Below are 15,526 nucleotides of genomic sequence, written 5' to 3'. Positions count from 1 at the left end.
CCTTCTAAATCCAGATTCAAATATCCTGACCTAGTATCATCACTAAAATACCTCAGAGACATTTCAAACTTAGCACACTCCAAATTTGAGTCCTGATCTCCCCCTCCAGGCCTTCTCTACCCTCAGCCTTCCCCATATCAGTTGATGGCAACACCATCCTTCCATTTGCTCAAGCCCAAATCCTTGGAGTAACCTTTGACTCTTTCAAAATCACACTCCGGCTGTCAGGAAATCTTATTGGCTGAGCCTGCAGGAGACTTCCAGAATCTAACCACCCATGGTCAGTGAGTACATTGCTATAACCCTTTCTTGCTCGGATTATAACAAGAGCCCCTGTTTCTACCTATTGCTCCCGTAAAGTTTGTTCTCAGCACAGCAATCAAAGTGATTTTTTTAAAGACGCTTTTTTTAACAGTTGTACATTCACAACAAAATTGAGAAGAAAGTTCAGATTCCTCCTATGCTTCCTGCCCCTACATGTGTGCTGAGTTATGTAGATTTGTTAGAATTGAATAGCCTACAGTGACACATCTTAATCATCCAAAGTCCATTGTTTACACTAGGACTTGTACATTCTGTGAGTTTGGACAAATGTATAATGACATGTATCTACGATTAGAGTATTATAGAGTATTTTCACTGCCCTTAAAATCTTTTGTTGGCGTGCCTGGGTAGCTCAGTGTTTGAGCGTCTGCCTTTATCTCAGAATGTGATCCCGGGGTCCTGGGATCAAGTCCCGCATCAGGCTCCTCACAGGGGCCTGCTTCTCCCTCTGCCTGTGTCTCTGCCTCTCTCTCTCTTTCTCTCATGAATAAATAAATAAAATCTTAAGAGAAAACTCTCCTATTCCACTTATTCATCCCTCACCCTACAACCTCTGGTAACCGCTGATCTTACTGTTTCCGCAGTTTTGCCTTATGCAGAATGTCATAATAGTTGGGATTGTACATAGAGTATGTAGCCTTTTTGGATTGGCTTCTTTCATTGAAGCTTCCTCCAGGGCTTTTCATAGCTTGATAGCTCATTTCTTTTTAGTGCTGAATAATAGTCCATGGTCCAGTATACCACAATTTATTTATCCACCTATGCAGAACATCCTGGTTGCTTCTCAGAAAGACTTTGCACAATTCAGTCTTCATTTTGGTCCAGAGGAGACCGTGCTATGAAGAGTGTGACCCCACAGGACTCAAAGGAGCCTTAATCAAACTTAAACGGGATTATTACTAAAATTAAATCACATTCATCAAACAATAGAAAGGTTTAAATTTTGTTTATAAGCTATTATTATCTATGTAGGTAGCCTTGTAATCTCAGAAATTTCAGTAAATGATAATCATCATTTGGTCCAGTGTAATATCTAGGTAGCATGCAGGTATTAGTGGAAAATAATCCCAGTTTTCTTTTTTTAAATACATGGCAGCTACATAAATAGGAAAGATTTCTAGCCATGTGCAGATGGATGTTGTGTCATTTTAAGATGCCATAGACGAATGTTAACTCATAAAGGAACTCTTGCGTTTTAAAATTATCTTCACATCTCCATGCCTTTGCTCATGCTGTTTATTTTTCCTGGAATACTCATCCCTTCCTTGTCAACTCTTAAAAAATCTTCCTTGTCCTCCAAAAGCCATCCAGAGTCACATTTTCTCTCTGGCTTTTCTTGGCATCATCTTCCTGCCAAGGGTTCTCCTTCTTATGGTTAATTGGTTAATTGTTTCTTCCTTTGTGTTCCCAAAGCATTTGTCACAGAGCGTGCATATTATTTGTGTACCTGCCTCTGAGTTGCAAGGGCACCTTCATCAGCTTTATTTCTCTAGTGGCTGGCACAGTCCCTGTCTCATAATATCTGCTCAATAAAATGGATTTGAATTTGAAGCATTAGACCTTCATCACAGATTCATCCAGCAAATACTGAGAACTTTTAATATGCAAGGTGCCATGTTACGGGCTATAAAGATACTTAAACAAAAAAAGAGAATCGGGTGCCAAATTTCTTAAAAACCTAAAATATAGTATAATAAAAAATAAGTCCTACATAAAGTAACTATAAAACACAGTTGTGTTATTTTCAAGGAGAGGTATGTGTAACCACGTGTGTATATGTGTGTGTGTGTGTTTGTGTGATTACAAGAATGTCTTTTTATTCACTAAGAAAATGTTTTTCCATAGTAAATGGTTAAAAAGCTATGATTAAAAACAATGATTCTTTTGATGTCTCATAAATGAGGTTAAATTCTGCCTAGATCTAAAAATACATCTCTCTGCCTCACTTCGGTGTACTGTCATACACTATTGGATTTAAAGCACTGCTCAGGTCTGCTGCTACTTGCCAAACAGTCTACACTTAAAGTATAGAAACTTTTATTTGGTGCCTTAAGGTAGGAATTTTATACATTCCTAGTTTTTAGAAAACACCTTAAGTGGTAGATGTTGCTGCACGTTCAATCCTAAATTACCATTAGGAAATTGGTTTTAGAAAGCTTTTGACAAAAGTTAATAATGTCATAGAAATGAAAAATCCAAACCACATTTTAATTGACAATTTAAAAAAAAACTTGGTAAGCATACTTCAGTTATTTAACATTTAATTGTATTTAAGCCAGTAGCATTTTTTTTTTTTTAATGTAGATTGTCTTTCCACGTTAAGGTCTAAGATGGAGTAAAGTGTTCATGGATTTTAACCCATCATCACCAGCAATTTTTCTGTTTTCATTTAGACTTGGATTATCACTTGCATTTATCTTCAGCTGCTCCTATTTAATCCTCTGGTCAAAACTAAAGGGATCTGCGGGAAACGTGTGACTGATGATGTGAAGGACGTTACAAAATTGGTAAGTAAGGAATGCCTTCAAGGCTGTGATTTTTTTTTTTCTTGTGGATTTTGAAAAAGGTTTCATTTTTTTTTTCTTGTTACAAGTTAGTATTTTTCTAAGACAAGGAAAGAAATCAATGAGTTACTCTAAAGGGTTTAGAGAGAGCAGGTAGGGAGACATTTAAGATTATGGAGAATCTGTAAAACTGGTACATCACTGCAGTGACTTTGTTTCTTTGCTCATTTTTTTCATCTCCTTTACAGACAGTGAAGGACACTGGAGAGTTCTCTGTGTGCTGATGTGGCAGCACTAGCTTGTTCCCCATTATCTCTTTATTGGGTTTCTCAGTGTGTCTTATTTCCCCTCCCTATGCCTTTCTACTCTTCTCTAACAAGCCTAACAAAAAAGATCTGAGGTGGCCATTCTCCCTTTTCCAGTAGCATGAAGACCCCGTCACATGTGGGTGTGTATGAACATAGCTGGAGGAGTGATGTGTTACCCAAATGTTAAACAGACTCATCTCCCGCATGTGTTACATTGGAACTCTTGCCTCAGCCAAAGCCATTTTGCCCCGCAGTGCCCCTTGGTCACAGCTAGCTTCATGTCATGATTCCCTTAAAATGCATAACACGGAGAGGGAGATAATACAGCATCTAATATGCATTCTTCCTAGCTCTTCTGGTCTAGGGGAGATTTTACATGCCCATTTGAGTTATGACGTGTGATTTCAGGATGAGCAAACTTTGAGAAGCATTTTTGTAAGTGCCTGGTTCAAAGTAGCCAAGTGGCATTCCATTATTTGCAAATTCTCTAGAGAACAGAGATGATACGAGAGTAGGGAAGAAATAAGGGTTGGGATATGGAGAAAAGAAAGAAAATGATATTTGTTGAGATACTTCAATTACATTTGTCGAGATACTTGTCTTCCCTACTCTTGATATACGTTTTCCAGTTTATGTTTTATTTGGAGTGTACAGCCAAACTTCAAAACAGAAGTTTAATGCTATGGTCAGAGTCTTTCTGGCTTAGCCTCAATATAGTTTTTGTTTTGTTTTGTTTTGTTTTAAGATTTTATGTATTTATTCATGAGAGAGACAGAGAGAGAGAGAGAGGGAGAGAGAGAGGCAGAGACACAGGCAGAGGGAGAAGCAGGCTCCATGCAGGGAGCCCGATGCGGGACTTGATCCTGGGTCTCCAGGATCACACCCTGGGCTGAAGGCAGATGCTTAACCACTGAACCACCCAGGCGCCCCAGCCTCAATGTAGTTAGTAACACACACACACACGGATTCCTTAGAATGATGCCCAGAGGGTCCATGCTTAAAAAATATTCTCTGATGCAGTACCTGAAGATATATCAATGTTAAAAAAAAAAAAAGTTATTAGTGTTTTATTTGAGAGGCTGATGATTAGAACAATGTAGCGTTTGCCTACTACATACTACTATATGCCCAACTAGGTATTAGGGATGAGGTAAAGGAAGTTTTCATTTGGTTTTTAAAGATTTTATTTAGAGTGAGGGAGAGCCAGCACAAGCATGGGGAGGGACAGAGGGAGAGCCAGAGAACCTCAAGCAGACTCCACACTAAGCACAGAGCCCGATGCAGGGCTTGATCTCACAACTCTGAGGTCATGACCTGAGCTGGAACAGAGAGTTGAATGCTTAACCAACTGAGCTACCCAGTGGCCCCTGTTTTGTTTTTTGTTTGTTTTTGTTTTTTTAAAAGACCATAGAGCATGGACCTCTTCCTCAAGTTGCTTATTAATTTATGACCCAAGAAACTATACTAAAAAAAATCTGTGCTTATATTCTAATTTTATATTGGTAGAAAGCACTCCTTAAATGCTTTGAATGACTCCTTTGTTCAGTGATTGAAGACCTGAGGTGCCTCACTGTGGTAAGCATCATGATCACCTGTGGTGCTTATTCAACTAACAGGTGTCTGGGCTATACACTAAGAAACTGTTATAATGATAGGCCTGAGGAAGGGCTCTGGGCATCTACATTTTAAAGAAATTTCTGAAAGGAGATGTAAGAATTACTCCTCTAGACAGTCTGTTCAGTCAAAATTTGGAGACCAAAGTGTCTTGATCCTAATTTAGTCCCAATTCTTATTTTGACTAGCTTTATCTATGTTACATAAATTTATATGGATGTTAGATTAACATGAATCTCAAAAATATGCTTAAAGTAGGTCACAACTGGGAAATTGCAGCTCTCATGGGGCTGTTGGTATAACTGTGGAGCTGAGGATGAACAGTAGAGATTCTGCAGTAGTCCTAAGGAACAAATGTCAAGTATATTGGCAGTGAATCATAGTTCAAAGATGATGGTGTATTTGACCACAGGCCAAGAATATCCAAAAATTAATACAGTATTTAAGAAAAATGACTTAAATGCATTATTACTTGCTAAGTGTTTAACAAATACTACTTAATGAACTCTACGTCCTGTGGAATGTCAAACCAGTATTTTCAAGTGGCATAAGTAGGTATTACAGACACCTTCCAATATTTTCCATCTTTGTCTTTAAACCACCTGCTTATTTTCAGTCTGTTACCTATCAGCTGATATAGTGAAAAATGCCAAGAAGCATTACTGAGGAAGAAGAGCTTAGAAAAGAGATACTTAATAATATTGACACTAAAAGATAATTCCTCACCCCAAGGGCAAATGTGAAATCATTAGGCTGAAAGAAAGAGGGTGGTTTTGTTTTTTTGTTTTGTTTTGGGTTTTTTTCTCCCTTCCAGCAACTGACTCAGGGAAATTTTTTAATTTCAAGAGTTGATCTAGTGAAATTAGTATCTTTAGTTTGGATTATTAAAAAAAAAAATCAAGTTAATAAAAGATGGGACTTGGTGCCTTTGTGGCTCAGTTGGTTAAGCATCCAAATCTTGGTCCTGGGCTCAGGTCATGATCTCAGGGTTGTGAGAAAATAAAATAGGACTCAGATAACTCCTAATTAAATAAAGACTTATATAATTCACAACCCATATTTCAGAGAGTAGGAAATAGAAAAATAATCCCTGACCTCAAAATGTTCATAATCTAGTTTGGGAGATAAATCATCTCCATAAAAATATGAATGTATATCATTAATACCACAGTAACAACACATACATGGATGCCATTTAAAAGATTTCCTGTTACAACATAGCAGCAACCTCTGCCAATATGTTGGTTAAGGAATGGATTTTGGGATTTGGTAGACCTGAATTTAAATCCCAGGTTTTTGACATTAAGTATTTACCTTTCTAAATCTCCGTTTCTACTTCCCAATTTTGTCTTATAAATTAAATAAGAGAATGCATATATAAATTTCCTATCACAGTTATTGTCCTATAACTTCTTTGGATCTCAGTTTCCTTATCAGTATTAAAATTAATAGTACTTCATAGAGTGATTATAAGGATTGAATCCTTATAAGAACAGTGTTTAGGAACACAACAAGTGCCTGCTAAATATTAGCTAGTAGTAGTAGTGGTGGTGGTGGTGGTGGTGGTGGTGGTGGTGTTATGGGATCAGAAGATACAGGAGATAAAAGGATATCTACAGACAGTCTGGACAAACCATTTTATAAATGAGGAAACTGAGACTCAGGAATGGTGAAGACCAGCTCCTGGTCCCATTACCAGCACTGTGTCTTCTACAACTGTGGTTTTCAAACTGGCTCCTAGAGCCCATGCAGCCACTCTGCCTTCATTTGTCTCTGGATTTCCAAATAAGACTTGATTTGAAAAAAGAATCGAGCTTCTGAAAAAAATATTGGAAGTCACTGTTGTAAACTAGCATTTGTAGGGTATAATTTGAGAATCATTCAATTACAGTGTTTTAGGATACTTATTAAAAGTACAGCTGTCAGGGCTCTACTGCAGAAATACTGAGTCTCAGCTTGTGAAGATGGGGTGTAGGAACCTTAATGTTTCCCACAAACATCCTAGGTGATAGGGATTCACATAGAAGTGCCAGGACTGGTTAGGCCATCATACTTCTAATGTTGAGTTTTTTCCATTTTGGGGGAAAAACAAAAACAAACAAAAAAACAACTCTTCTCATCCTTAGCCTAAAATTCATTAATTTGCTAATTCAGACAACAATGTGAGTGACTTCATAGTTCTGTGGATACAGATAATCACGGCGTCTCTCTAAGGTGCAGTGGAGCAGAGCATCTTGAAGTCAGGAGTACTGAGTTACTTGAACATCAGCTCTCCTTTTACCTTGCTGTGTGAACTTGGACAAATGAATCCCAGAAAGGTTCAGGGATTTACTTTCTGGAATTTAAAATGAGGAACAGGGACACGATCAGTAGTTCTTAATCTAGGATTCATAGACTTTGAGCGCTTGCAAATGGAACTCCAAATTGTGCCTACTTGCACCTTATATGAATTTCTAAGTTTTCATCTTCCCAGAGAAGCTGGTGATACCTCCCCAAAAAGAGAACTACTGAATCACATAACTTGGGAGGCCCTTTCCAGCTCTGAAATTCTTTAATTCCACAATGATACTTTGTTAGGTTGCACCTTTTAGAGTAATTCATTTACACCCCAACTCAGGAGGTTGTACAGAACAAGAGGGATTTGCTCTGCAGGCATAACCTTGGTACATTCTATTTGAGAGAAACAAAGTAGGTTGACAGTACCTTTTTACCTTGTGCTCCCCCAGTAATCTCTTTGACTGAAATCATTTCTTTGCAGTCTCTACCAGTTCTATCTCTGCATTAGGTGGCAACTGGTACTGTGCCCACAAACCTGAAGCCTATTTGCTTGGGGTGATTCTCATGTCACAGAAGCACATGATTTATGACCTTACTGTCATTTTTTTGTGTTTTTAATTTCTTCTTGGACACTGTGTGCTGCCCCTAAAGTCCCCATGGTTTTCATTTGAAATCCTTCTGGCATGTTTGCCCAGCATAACAGTTCATCTATTTACAGAACATTTTGCTTGGTTTCTGAAAAATGTTGCAGGACTTGTTTTAAATGGCAAACTCAGACTACCTAAAGAAAGGGTCAAGTATCTGGGAAGAGGATGAAACAAACTTTAAAAACTTAGATCTATGGGACAATTAGGCTGCAGCTTTTAGTGGTTGCATTCATAAAAGGAGGCATCCAAATATTGAAACCATTCAAATTGGTTTCCCCTTTTGTTCTTTGTACTGTTGCCTTCATTTGTGATCATAGTTTTCTTTCATTTGGGGGAATTTAATTAAATGTGACTGTTGCTTTTTAAAAACCTGTTTTGTTTTAAAATATCTATTGAGTAATTGTTTGTCTTCCTCAAAATGTGTAAGGCAGGTTGCTGTCCCAGCCCCATCTTATAAAGGACCTCCAAATCAGAATAGAATGAAAGCTCCGCAATTCATGGTTTTCCTGGTCTTATGATAGGCACTTATTTTAACACATGACTTTTAGAGTTTAACATAATGGGAGATTATAAAAATATCTCTGGTAAATTTCACTTTGGACAGTTTTGAATAATTCTGATTTTTATCCTGAGTATAATGTTCTTCAAATAGAATTACCACTGCATTAAAATGAAGTTTGAGTCTCTGAGTCTTCCCATTTCTAGATGAATTCAGAGCTTTTCTAAGCATATCTTCTCTTTTAAGAACAGAGCTTTCAGAGACACCTAGGTAGTTCAGTGAGTTAAGTGTCCAACTCCTGATTTCAGCTCAGGTCATGATCTCAGGGTCATGAGATGGAGCCCTTATGTCTGGTTCTGCTCTTGACGCAAAATCTGCTTGAGATTCTCTCTCCCCCTCTCTCTCTGCCCCTTGCCCTACTTTGTATTCTCTAAATAAATAAATAACATCTTTAAAAATAAAAAATAAATAAAAGCAGAGATTCTGTGGGCACCTGGGCAGCTCAGTCAATTAAGCATTCAACTCTTGATTTTGGCTCAAGTCATGATCTCAGGGTTGTGAGAGGGAGCCCCAGTCAGGCTCCACGTTAGGCGTAGAGCCTGCTTAAGATTCTCTCTCTCTCTTTCTGCTCTACTGCCTATTCATGCCTATGTTCTCTCTCTCTCTTTAAACAAACAAACAAACAAAAAAGATCTCACCCAGTTTTGGGGGGTTGGTTTTTCTTTTTTCTACTTTGGACCTTTGAAGAACAGTGGTTTGACAGTTGGATAATTTTTAAAGTTTATTACTTTACTCAGCATTTTAATTTCTTCTCCTACGGTTGGTAGAAATTTCCTTTTCTATTTAACACTAAATTTTAGACTTGCAGTATTCAAAAAAAGGACAGAAATATATCAGAAATAATACTTGTAAAAGGCTAATACTTATACAAGGACAGCTAAATGTCCTGCTATATTACCATGCATGGCAGTCTTTATTGTGAAGAAAAAAAATCATTCTTCCTTGGATGAACCACTTAGGTACTGTGTCTCCTGCTCCTTTTTAAAGCAGTAGTTACTGTGTGAGTGTCCAGGTGCCATGCAAAGCATTTTATATGGATTCTGTCCTCCAATCATTACAACCCTAGGAGGTAATTATTTTTACCTCGAGCTTATTGATTAGGAAGCTGAGACCTAGTGATAAGTAACCTGAGCATCCCTATCTGGAAATAGGAAGTTGAGTAGAGAAGTTCGAACCCATAACTTCCTGTCTGGAACACAAGAAGATAGTTCATAATTTATGATGTCTGAATTTAAGATGTAAATGTCAACTGCAGTTTTAAGAATTATCATTGTAACCTCTTGAATTTTATTTCCTAGGTAGTAGTCACTTTATGAATAGGAAGTGATCATATTGTAGATGTTCTTATCAACTTTCTTTTGAAAATCTTTATCTTTTTATTATTTTTTTGGAGGAAGATGAGTCCCCTAACTTTATTTAGGTATTCTTCACTGAGAAGACTCAGGAAAGTCTTGTAAAGTTGTCATCTTAATTTTGTTAATCGCTGATTGTGTTATGATAAAAAAAAAAATACCTTTGAAAACTAAAGACCATTGTCCTGATGAGTTAGATTGTTAGTATTAACAGAGGATGACTTAAAAGGAAAAATTTTTTAAAAAATGAAAAGCTTTCTCCTGTGTTCTTTCTGAAAACCAGCTAAGCTGTTGTATATGAGTGAGCTGGGATATTTAAATATAAGCATAGATTTTTTTTTTTTTTTTGCCCCCCTCCATAGCAGTGATTCTTATACTTCTCTGGGTCTGCTGAGACTCTGGAAACTGCTGAGACTCTTTCCCCAGAGATGTTCACTTATGCCCACATTTTTGTACAGTGTCAAAGGAATCAGGAGGTACTACGACTGCATTTTGATTCATATCTTGCACTCAGAAATAACTGAGACAAGTAAGTGTCTCAGCAAAGATGTCCTAGAAGCCACTGATTTTATGAGATTTAGAGACTTCAATGATACTTGAATCATGAGATCCAAAGATTTTAGATTAGTGATGTAGGGAGGGCATTAACTGTTCTTTGAGTCCTTTTGCTCCAGAGTCCAAATACCTTTAGGACATGGTTGCAGCCAGTGTCTGTTTGGCATAAGAAGGCTTTGTCTTGGCAAAGTTTTCAGCATTTCCACATGCCATTCCCTTATGTGTTTTGTTTTGCTTTTGTTTTTCCCAGTGTCACTGAGTATGGTCAATCTTAAAGACACCCAATGGGGCCCATCTGGTAGACTGAACCCATCATAAAGTGACTTGTTTTTCCAATTTTATGCATTTTACAATCCGGCATAGTATTGACATCCTCATACTCCAAACGACAAAAGCTCATTGGGATAATTTGGCTTTTGGTAGTAGAGTTTTCCATCAATTACATTCCTTTTTTCTTTTTTTTTTTTCCCCTGAACTTATTTTACTGGAATTACATTTATTTTCAAAATCTATAGTTTTGATTACTTATCCATCTAACCCTATCAACAGGCTACTTCCCTAGACTCTAAACCTCATTTCTGATTTCTCAGCTTCTAGTCTCTGTATAAATATTTAATACATGTTCAGCACTTTTCCAGTGGTCTCCTAAACTTTTCTTGGTCTCTGTTCTGTCCTTGATGCAATCCATCCTTCCAGACCAATGTTCCTGAATTTACTATCCTGATCCCTCCTCCTTGCTGGACAGTCAGTGTAGCACCACTACTTCCATGAGAGAGTTTGATCAGACTGAATTTTTGGTAATTATCCAGTTCACTCCCTTTATTTTACAGACAAGAAGTTTAACAGAGAGGAAATGAGGCAGAAATGACTTGTTTGTAGGGTTTTGGTGGTAGGACATGTTCTACTGAACTTCACTGCTTCCCATTGGGCCTCCTGCTAGCCCAACATTAAAGTCCTTCTCTAGTGTAGCTTGTTTGGCATATTTCCTATCCTTTACCTGCTAGAGCCTGATTTATCTGTCCATAGTCTCCCAAACACACTTGTGCTTTCCTGTTTCTTTGTTTTTGCCTGTGTCACCTCATCTACCTAGAATATACCACTCTCTTGGAATTAATAAACTCTTCTTCGTATACATACCATGCTTAAGCACTAAGTGTTTTAAATGAGTTTCTTAGTTATTAGTCTTTATAAATTCACTGGCTAGGTTTTGTTATGATTCCCATTTTATACATGTCGGAATTAAGGCTAAAGTAGATTAAATAACTTGCCCATGATCTGAGTTAACATATGTTAAGGCCTGGATCCAACCAGAAGAGTGTGTCCCCAGAACCTCTACTATGGCTCCTACATCAAACTTGAAACTCAGAGGAACGTCTTCTAAATTCCAGGCCAAAGGCTCCTTCCCTCTACACTGCCAAACTTTCTATAGCGATCAGTGTACATCAAAGAAGCTGAATTTAATCACAGTTACCTGTGCTTTCTGAGGGCTCTTCAACACACTCTAAGTGCTCAGAAAGTCCTGTAATAATTCATGAAGCAACCATAAAAATCTACAACTTGACTTCTAAGTTCTCTTCCAAATGTAATTGGAAAGGAACCAATGTAAGCCAAGAAAGTAATAAAGGGAGACTACTCTGTAGATGACAGTGCTGAGCCAAGCACACAGGGCCAAGTTTGTATCCTCCCTCCATCAGAAAGTCCTGATGCCCACTACCTTGATATAATAGCCCCTGTGAGCCTCCATGTCTTCATCTATAAGACAGGCTTAAAAATATATGTCTCATGAGGTTATGGCAAAGACTATATATGAAAACTTGTTATAAATTATAAAGCATTTTTTGAAACTAGTATTTTCTTCTACCAGGAATTAAATATCAGTAAATCAATTTAATGCAGAAATTGTTATTATATACCACCACCACCGCACCAAGTTGTAAGATATGGAGATTTCAGTGTGGTTCAGTAAGGTTTCTTTGAACTGGGTTTTGTATGTAAATTACTAAAAAAAAATGGAATTGGCCATATCCCTTACATTTTATTCTGCTCATTAGGTTTATGTATACACTCAGGTCCTAAGTTTTCTGAATACTAATTCTGTCAATTTTATATAGATCGATAGACTCCCTCCTTAAGGAAGGAGGGTCTAGATTGTCAAGCAAGCTGTATTCAGAACAACTGCCACTTTTTGTCATGCTTCTCCATCTGGAATGACTTTGACTTACACGGTTGGCTCATAACATAATAAAATGTTGCTGCTCAGTCCAATTTCAGCTTTTATACCTGTAAAAGCATCAGCTGTCTTTGCCAGCAGAGCTTACATAAAGTGAGTGGGTCATTTTGCTTTTCAAAGATGGAGATGAAAATCCAAAAGACAAAAGAAATTATGGAAGCATGGTCAGAAATTTGAGAGGATCTAGTACCCAGGACAAATGTGCACAGAGTAGATGAAATGTTTAATAGAACAAAAGAGACAAGGGAGGCTGTGTTGTCAGAGATCTGAGTTCTAGTCCATACTTTACATGAGTAGCTGTGCGACCTTAGTCTAGTTGCTTGACCTATTTGAACCTCAAGTTAATAGAGAAATATGTCACAGAGATTGGAAGATTGAATGTGACTATGCAGCATGTACTCCTATGAACATAGTGCCTGATAACATATTCAGAATATATTAGACCCGAGACTGAGATGAGTGTGAGGTGGTACCATTGGAGGTAGAATGGTAGTAAGCACAAAGGGATTGGTTACTACATTGGCTCCCTTTTGACTACTTATGCCTTTGCCTGTATTCTTTCCCCCAAAATTGTTCTCAGATTCTAGAAGCTATTAGCATGGCCAAGAAGAAACATACAGATTGTGTTATAAATTTGTAAGAGGTGACCTAGTCCAGCAAACATGAGCAAGGTCCTAGCTTAATATGGGGAAGAGCAGGGATCCCTGAGTGGCTCAGCGATTTAACGCCTGCCTTTGGCCCAGGGCATGATCCTGGAGTCCCGGGATCGGGTCCTGTGTCGGGCTCCCTGCATGGAGCCTGCTTCTCCCTCTGCCTGTGTCTCTGCCCCTCTCTCTCTCTCTCTCACTCTCTGTCTATCATGAATAAATAAATAAATCTTTAAAAAAATATGGAGAAGAGCAAAGTTTTCAGAGAAAGGATGAAGGGGAAAATAAGGTAGACTTCTGCAAGATGGAATAGTGCAAAACTACTTTTTTACATCATATATTCTCTTAAGACTCAATAGTCTAAATCAGATGTTAGCTATATTTAGCTGGAAATCGTAATTGTGATTGTATGACAGAGCTGGTGCTATATGGAGGAAAGGAGATACGGGAACCTAGAACTCTGTAATATACCAGGATATATATACCTTGAAAGTCAGTTGCCAGTATATCTCTCAAGATAGAATACAGATTATTTATGATGTGTTTGGCACATTCAGTTGTCTCATTTTGGAAATTGTCTTTTTGACATGGGTACTTTCGTTTCCATCTTACAGGTGAAAGAAATCAAAGTATAGAATTTAGATTTGGTTCCAAATCAGGTATTTGTTCAATATATGCCACAATGACTGATGGAAATGTGTTAGACACTTTTAAAAAGCCTTTAAAAGAAGCTAGGTAAATATTTGAGACATTTCCAAGGTTCAGGCCTCCGTAAGGAGATTGAGTTATTTTACAGAACGGAGTCTTTACAAATTATTTAAATTAGAAAGTATTTGCATCTCTTGAGTGGTAGTGTTCTTTTGAGGTTTCACAGACCTTTTTTTCCTAGGATCAACAAGTTCTCAAATTTGTATCAAAATCACCTGGAGAACATAAGTAAGATTTAGTAGAGCTGATGTGGCCTGGTAATTTGCATTTTTTAGCAGTTCCCTGGTGATGTTAATACATCACTTTAAGAATCATTGATCAAAAAAAACCCAAAACAAAACATTGTATTGCTGATTCATTGGTGAAACAGTAGGAAACTGGAAAGGAATTCTAAGACCACGGGTAGAAATTAAATTTAGATGTTTCTAAAACTCACTGGATTATACTTCTATTCATTACCGAATTTGGAATCTAAAGACTTGCATTATCACTTTATTTTTGGAGAGTGCCTTTGATTACAAAGGTAAGTCAAGAATGGAAAATCACTACGTAAATATTGAAATTCAGTGATAACTCAAAAACAATATAACAGGTTTGTATGTGTTTTTCTCCCACTAAAAACAGTATGAGTGATATATATGAATTTTCTCATGGATTTTTCCCTTTTTTCTTTTCTTCTTGTTTTGGTCTCTGTAGGTGGCAAATCTTCCAAAAGACTATAAGATAGCCCTCAAATATGTCCCCGGGATGGATGTTTTGGTACGTAAACTGTACATTTCTGAGTTTCTTTTTAGTAGCTAACAAAAAGAGATGGGATCATTCTATTGAGACAGGAAATTATCTGACAAAAGAGCTGACAAAAGAGATGGGATCATTCTACTGAGACAGGAAATGATCTGCCATTTAGGAGTTAGCTAATTGTCAGTATTTGAAGAAAGTATCCTTGGAATTTGACTTGCATGGATTTATCCTCAAATAACTGCTAAACTTTACTTAGAGATAAGCCTTTCAGCACATGTGTCCTAGACCTGTACTTCTAAAGTAAATAAGATCATCTTCCTTAGAGCTGGCCACAGATTTCTCCCTTTCCTTTAGCTTCCTCCTAAAAAAAGGCTTGAGTGTAAAATTATGCAAATTCTTTGCATACCTGAAAAGATCCTTTATTAAGTCTCTTTCCTATTTAATTTCAGATCACAATATATTTTATCTAAGAATTTATTAGTCAATAGATTCTTAGAAACTTACAATATAAATGAGATTATGATTATAAATATACCTGTATTACTGCAACCAAGAAATTTAAATTATTTTTCTGATTACAAATGATCAGAATTCATACATGAAGGAATCCTGGAAGCATAGAGATGCCTATGTACCTATCCCATAACCTTGTTAAACTTTACCATGGTGCAATATTTACTTCAAATGTATTTTTTAATCAAACATTATAAATATTACTAAAGACCCCGGTATGGCCTCTCTCCTATCTCCACTGGTCCCCACTTTGTCTCTTACAGACAATTTGACTGTTAGAAACAAGTATTCTGAACTGAAATTTTTCATCCCACCGCATGTTATCAAGGCCTGGCATGAGGATAGTATCACCTTGAGTTGAGTTGAATGCAGCAACGCATAGCTGCTCTTTTACATTTACTGCAAATCTGCACTCATACACATAAGATCCTATATTTGTATTTTCGTGCTTAATAGCATTATACTGTATATACCACTTTGCAACTTGCTAATATTTTGCAACACACATTTGACATGTAATGTGCTAATCCGTGTTGGTTCCTTTCAA

The 15,526-nt window shown here is 37.2% G+C and overlaps 1 protein-coding gene across 2 annotated transcripts in view; it reads left to right on the top strand.

Annotated features, from left to right (window-relative positions):
• KITLG (KIT ligand) overlaps positions 1-15,526 on the top strand; it is an 85,134-nt gene that overhangs the window by 30,630 nt on the left and 38,978 nt on the right. For both annotated transcript variants that reach the window (XM_077845754.1, XM_077845753.1), the window contains exons 2-3: positions 2,718-2,831; positions 14,422-14,484. In XM_077845754.1, the coding sequence (XP_077701880.1) occupies positions 2,718-2,831; positions 14,422-14,484 (177 nt within the window). The remainder of the gene's footprint in view (positions 1-2,717; positions 2,832-14,421; positions 14,485-15,526) is intronic.

The sequence above is a fragment of the Canis aureus genome, chromosome 13 (assembly GCF_053574225.1).
Source record: "Canis aureus isolate CA01 chromosome 13, VMU_Caureus_v.1.0, whole genome shotgun sequence".
NCBI lineage: Eukaryota > Metazoa > Chordata > Mammalia > Carnivora > Canidae > Canis > Canis aureus.
This window is presented reverse-complemented; position numbering and strand designations above follow the sequence as displayed.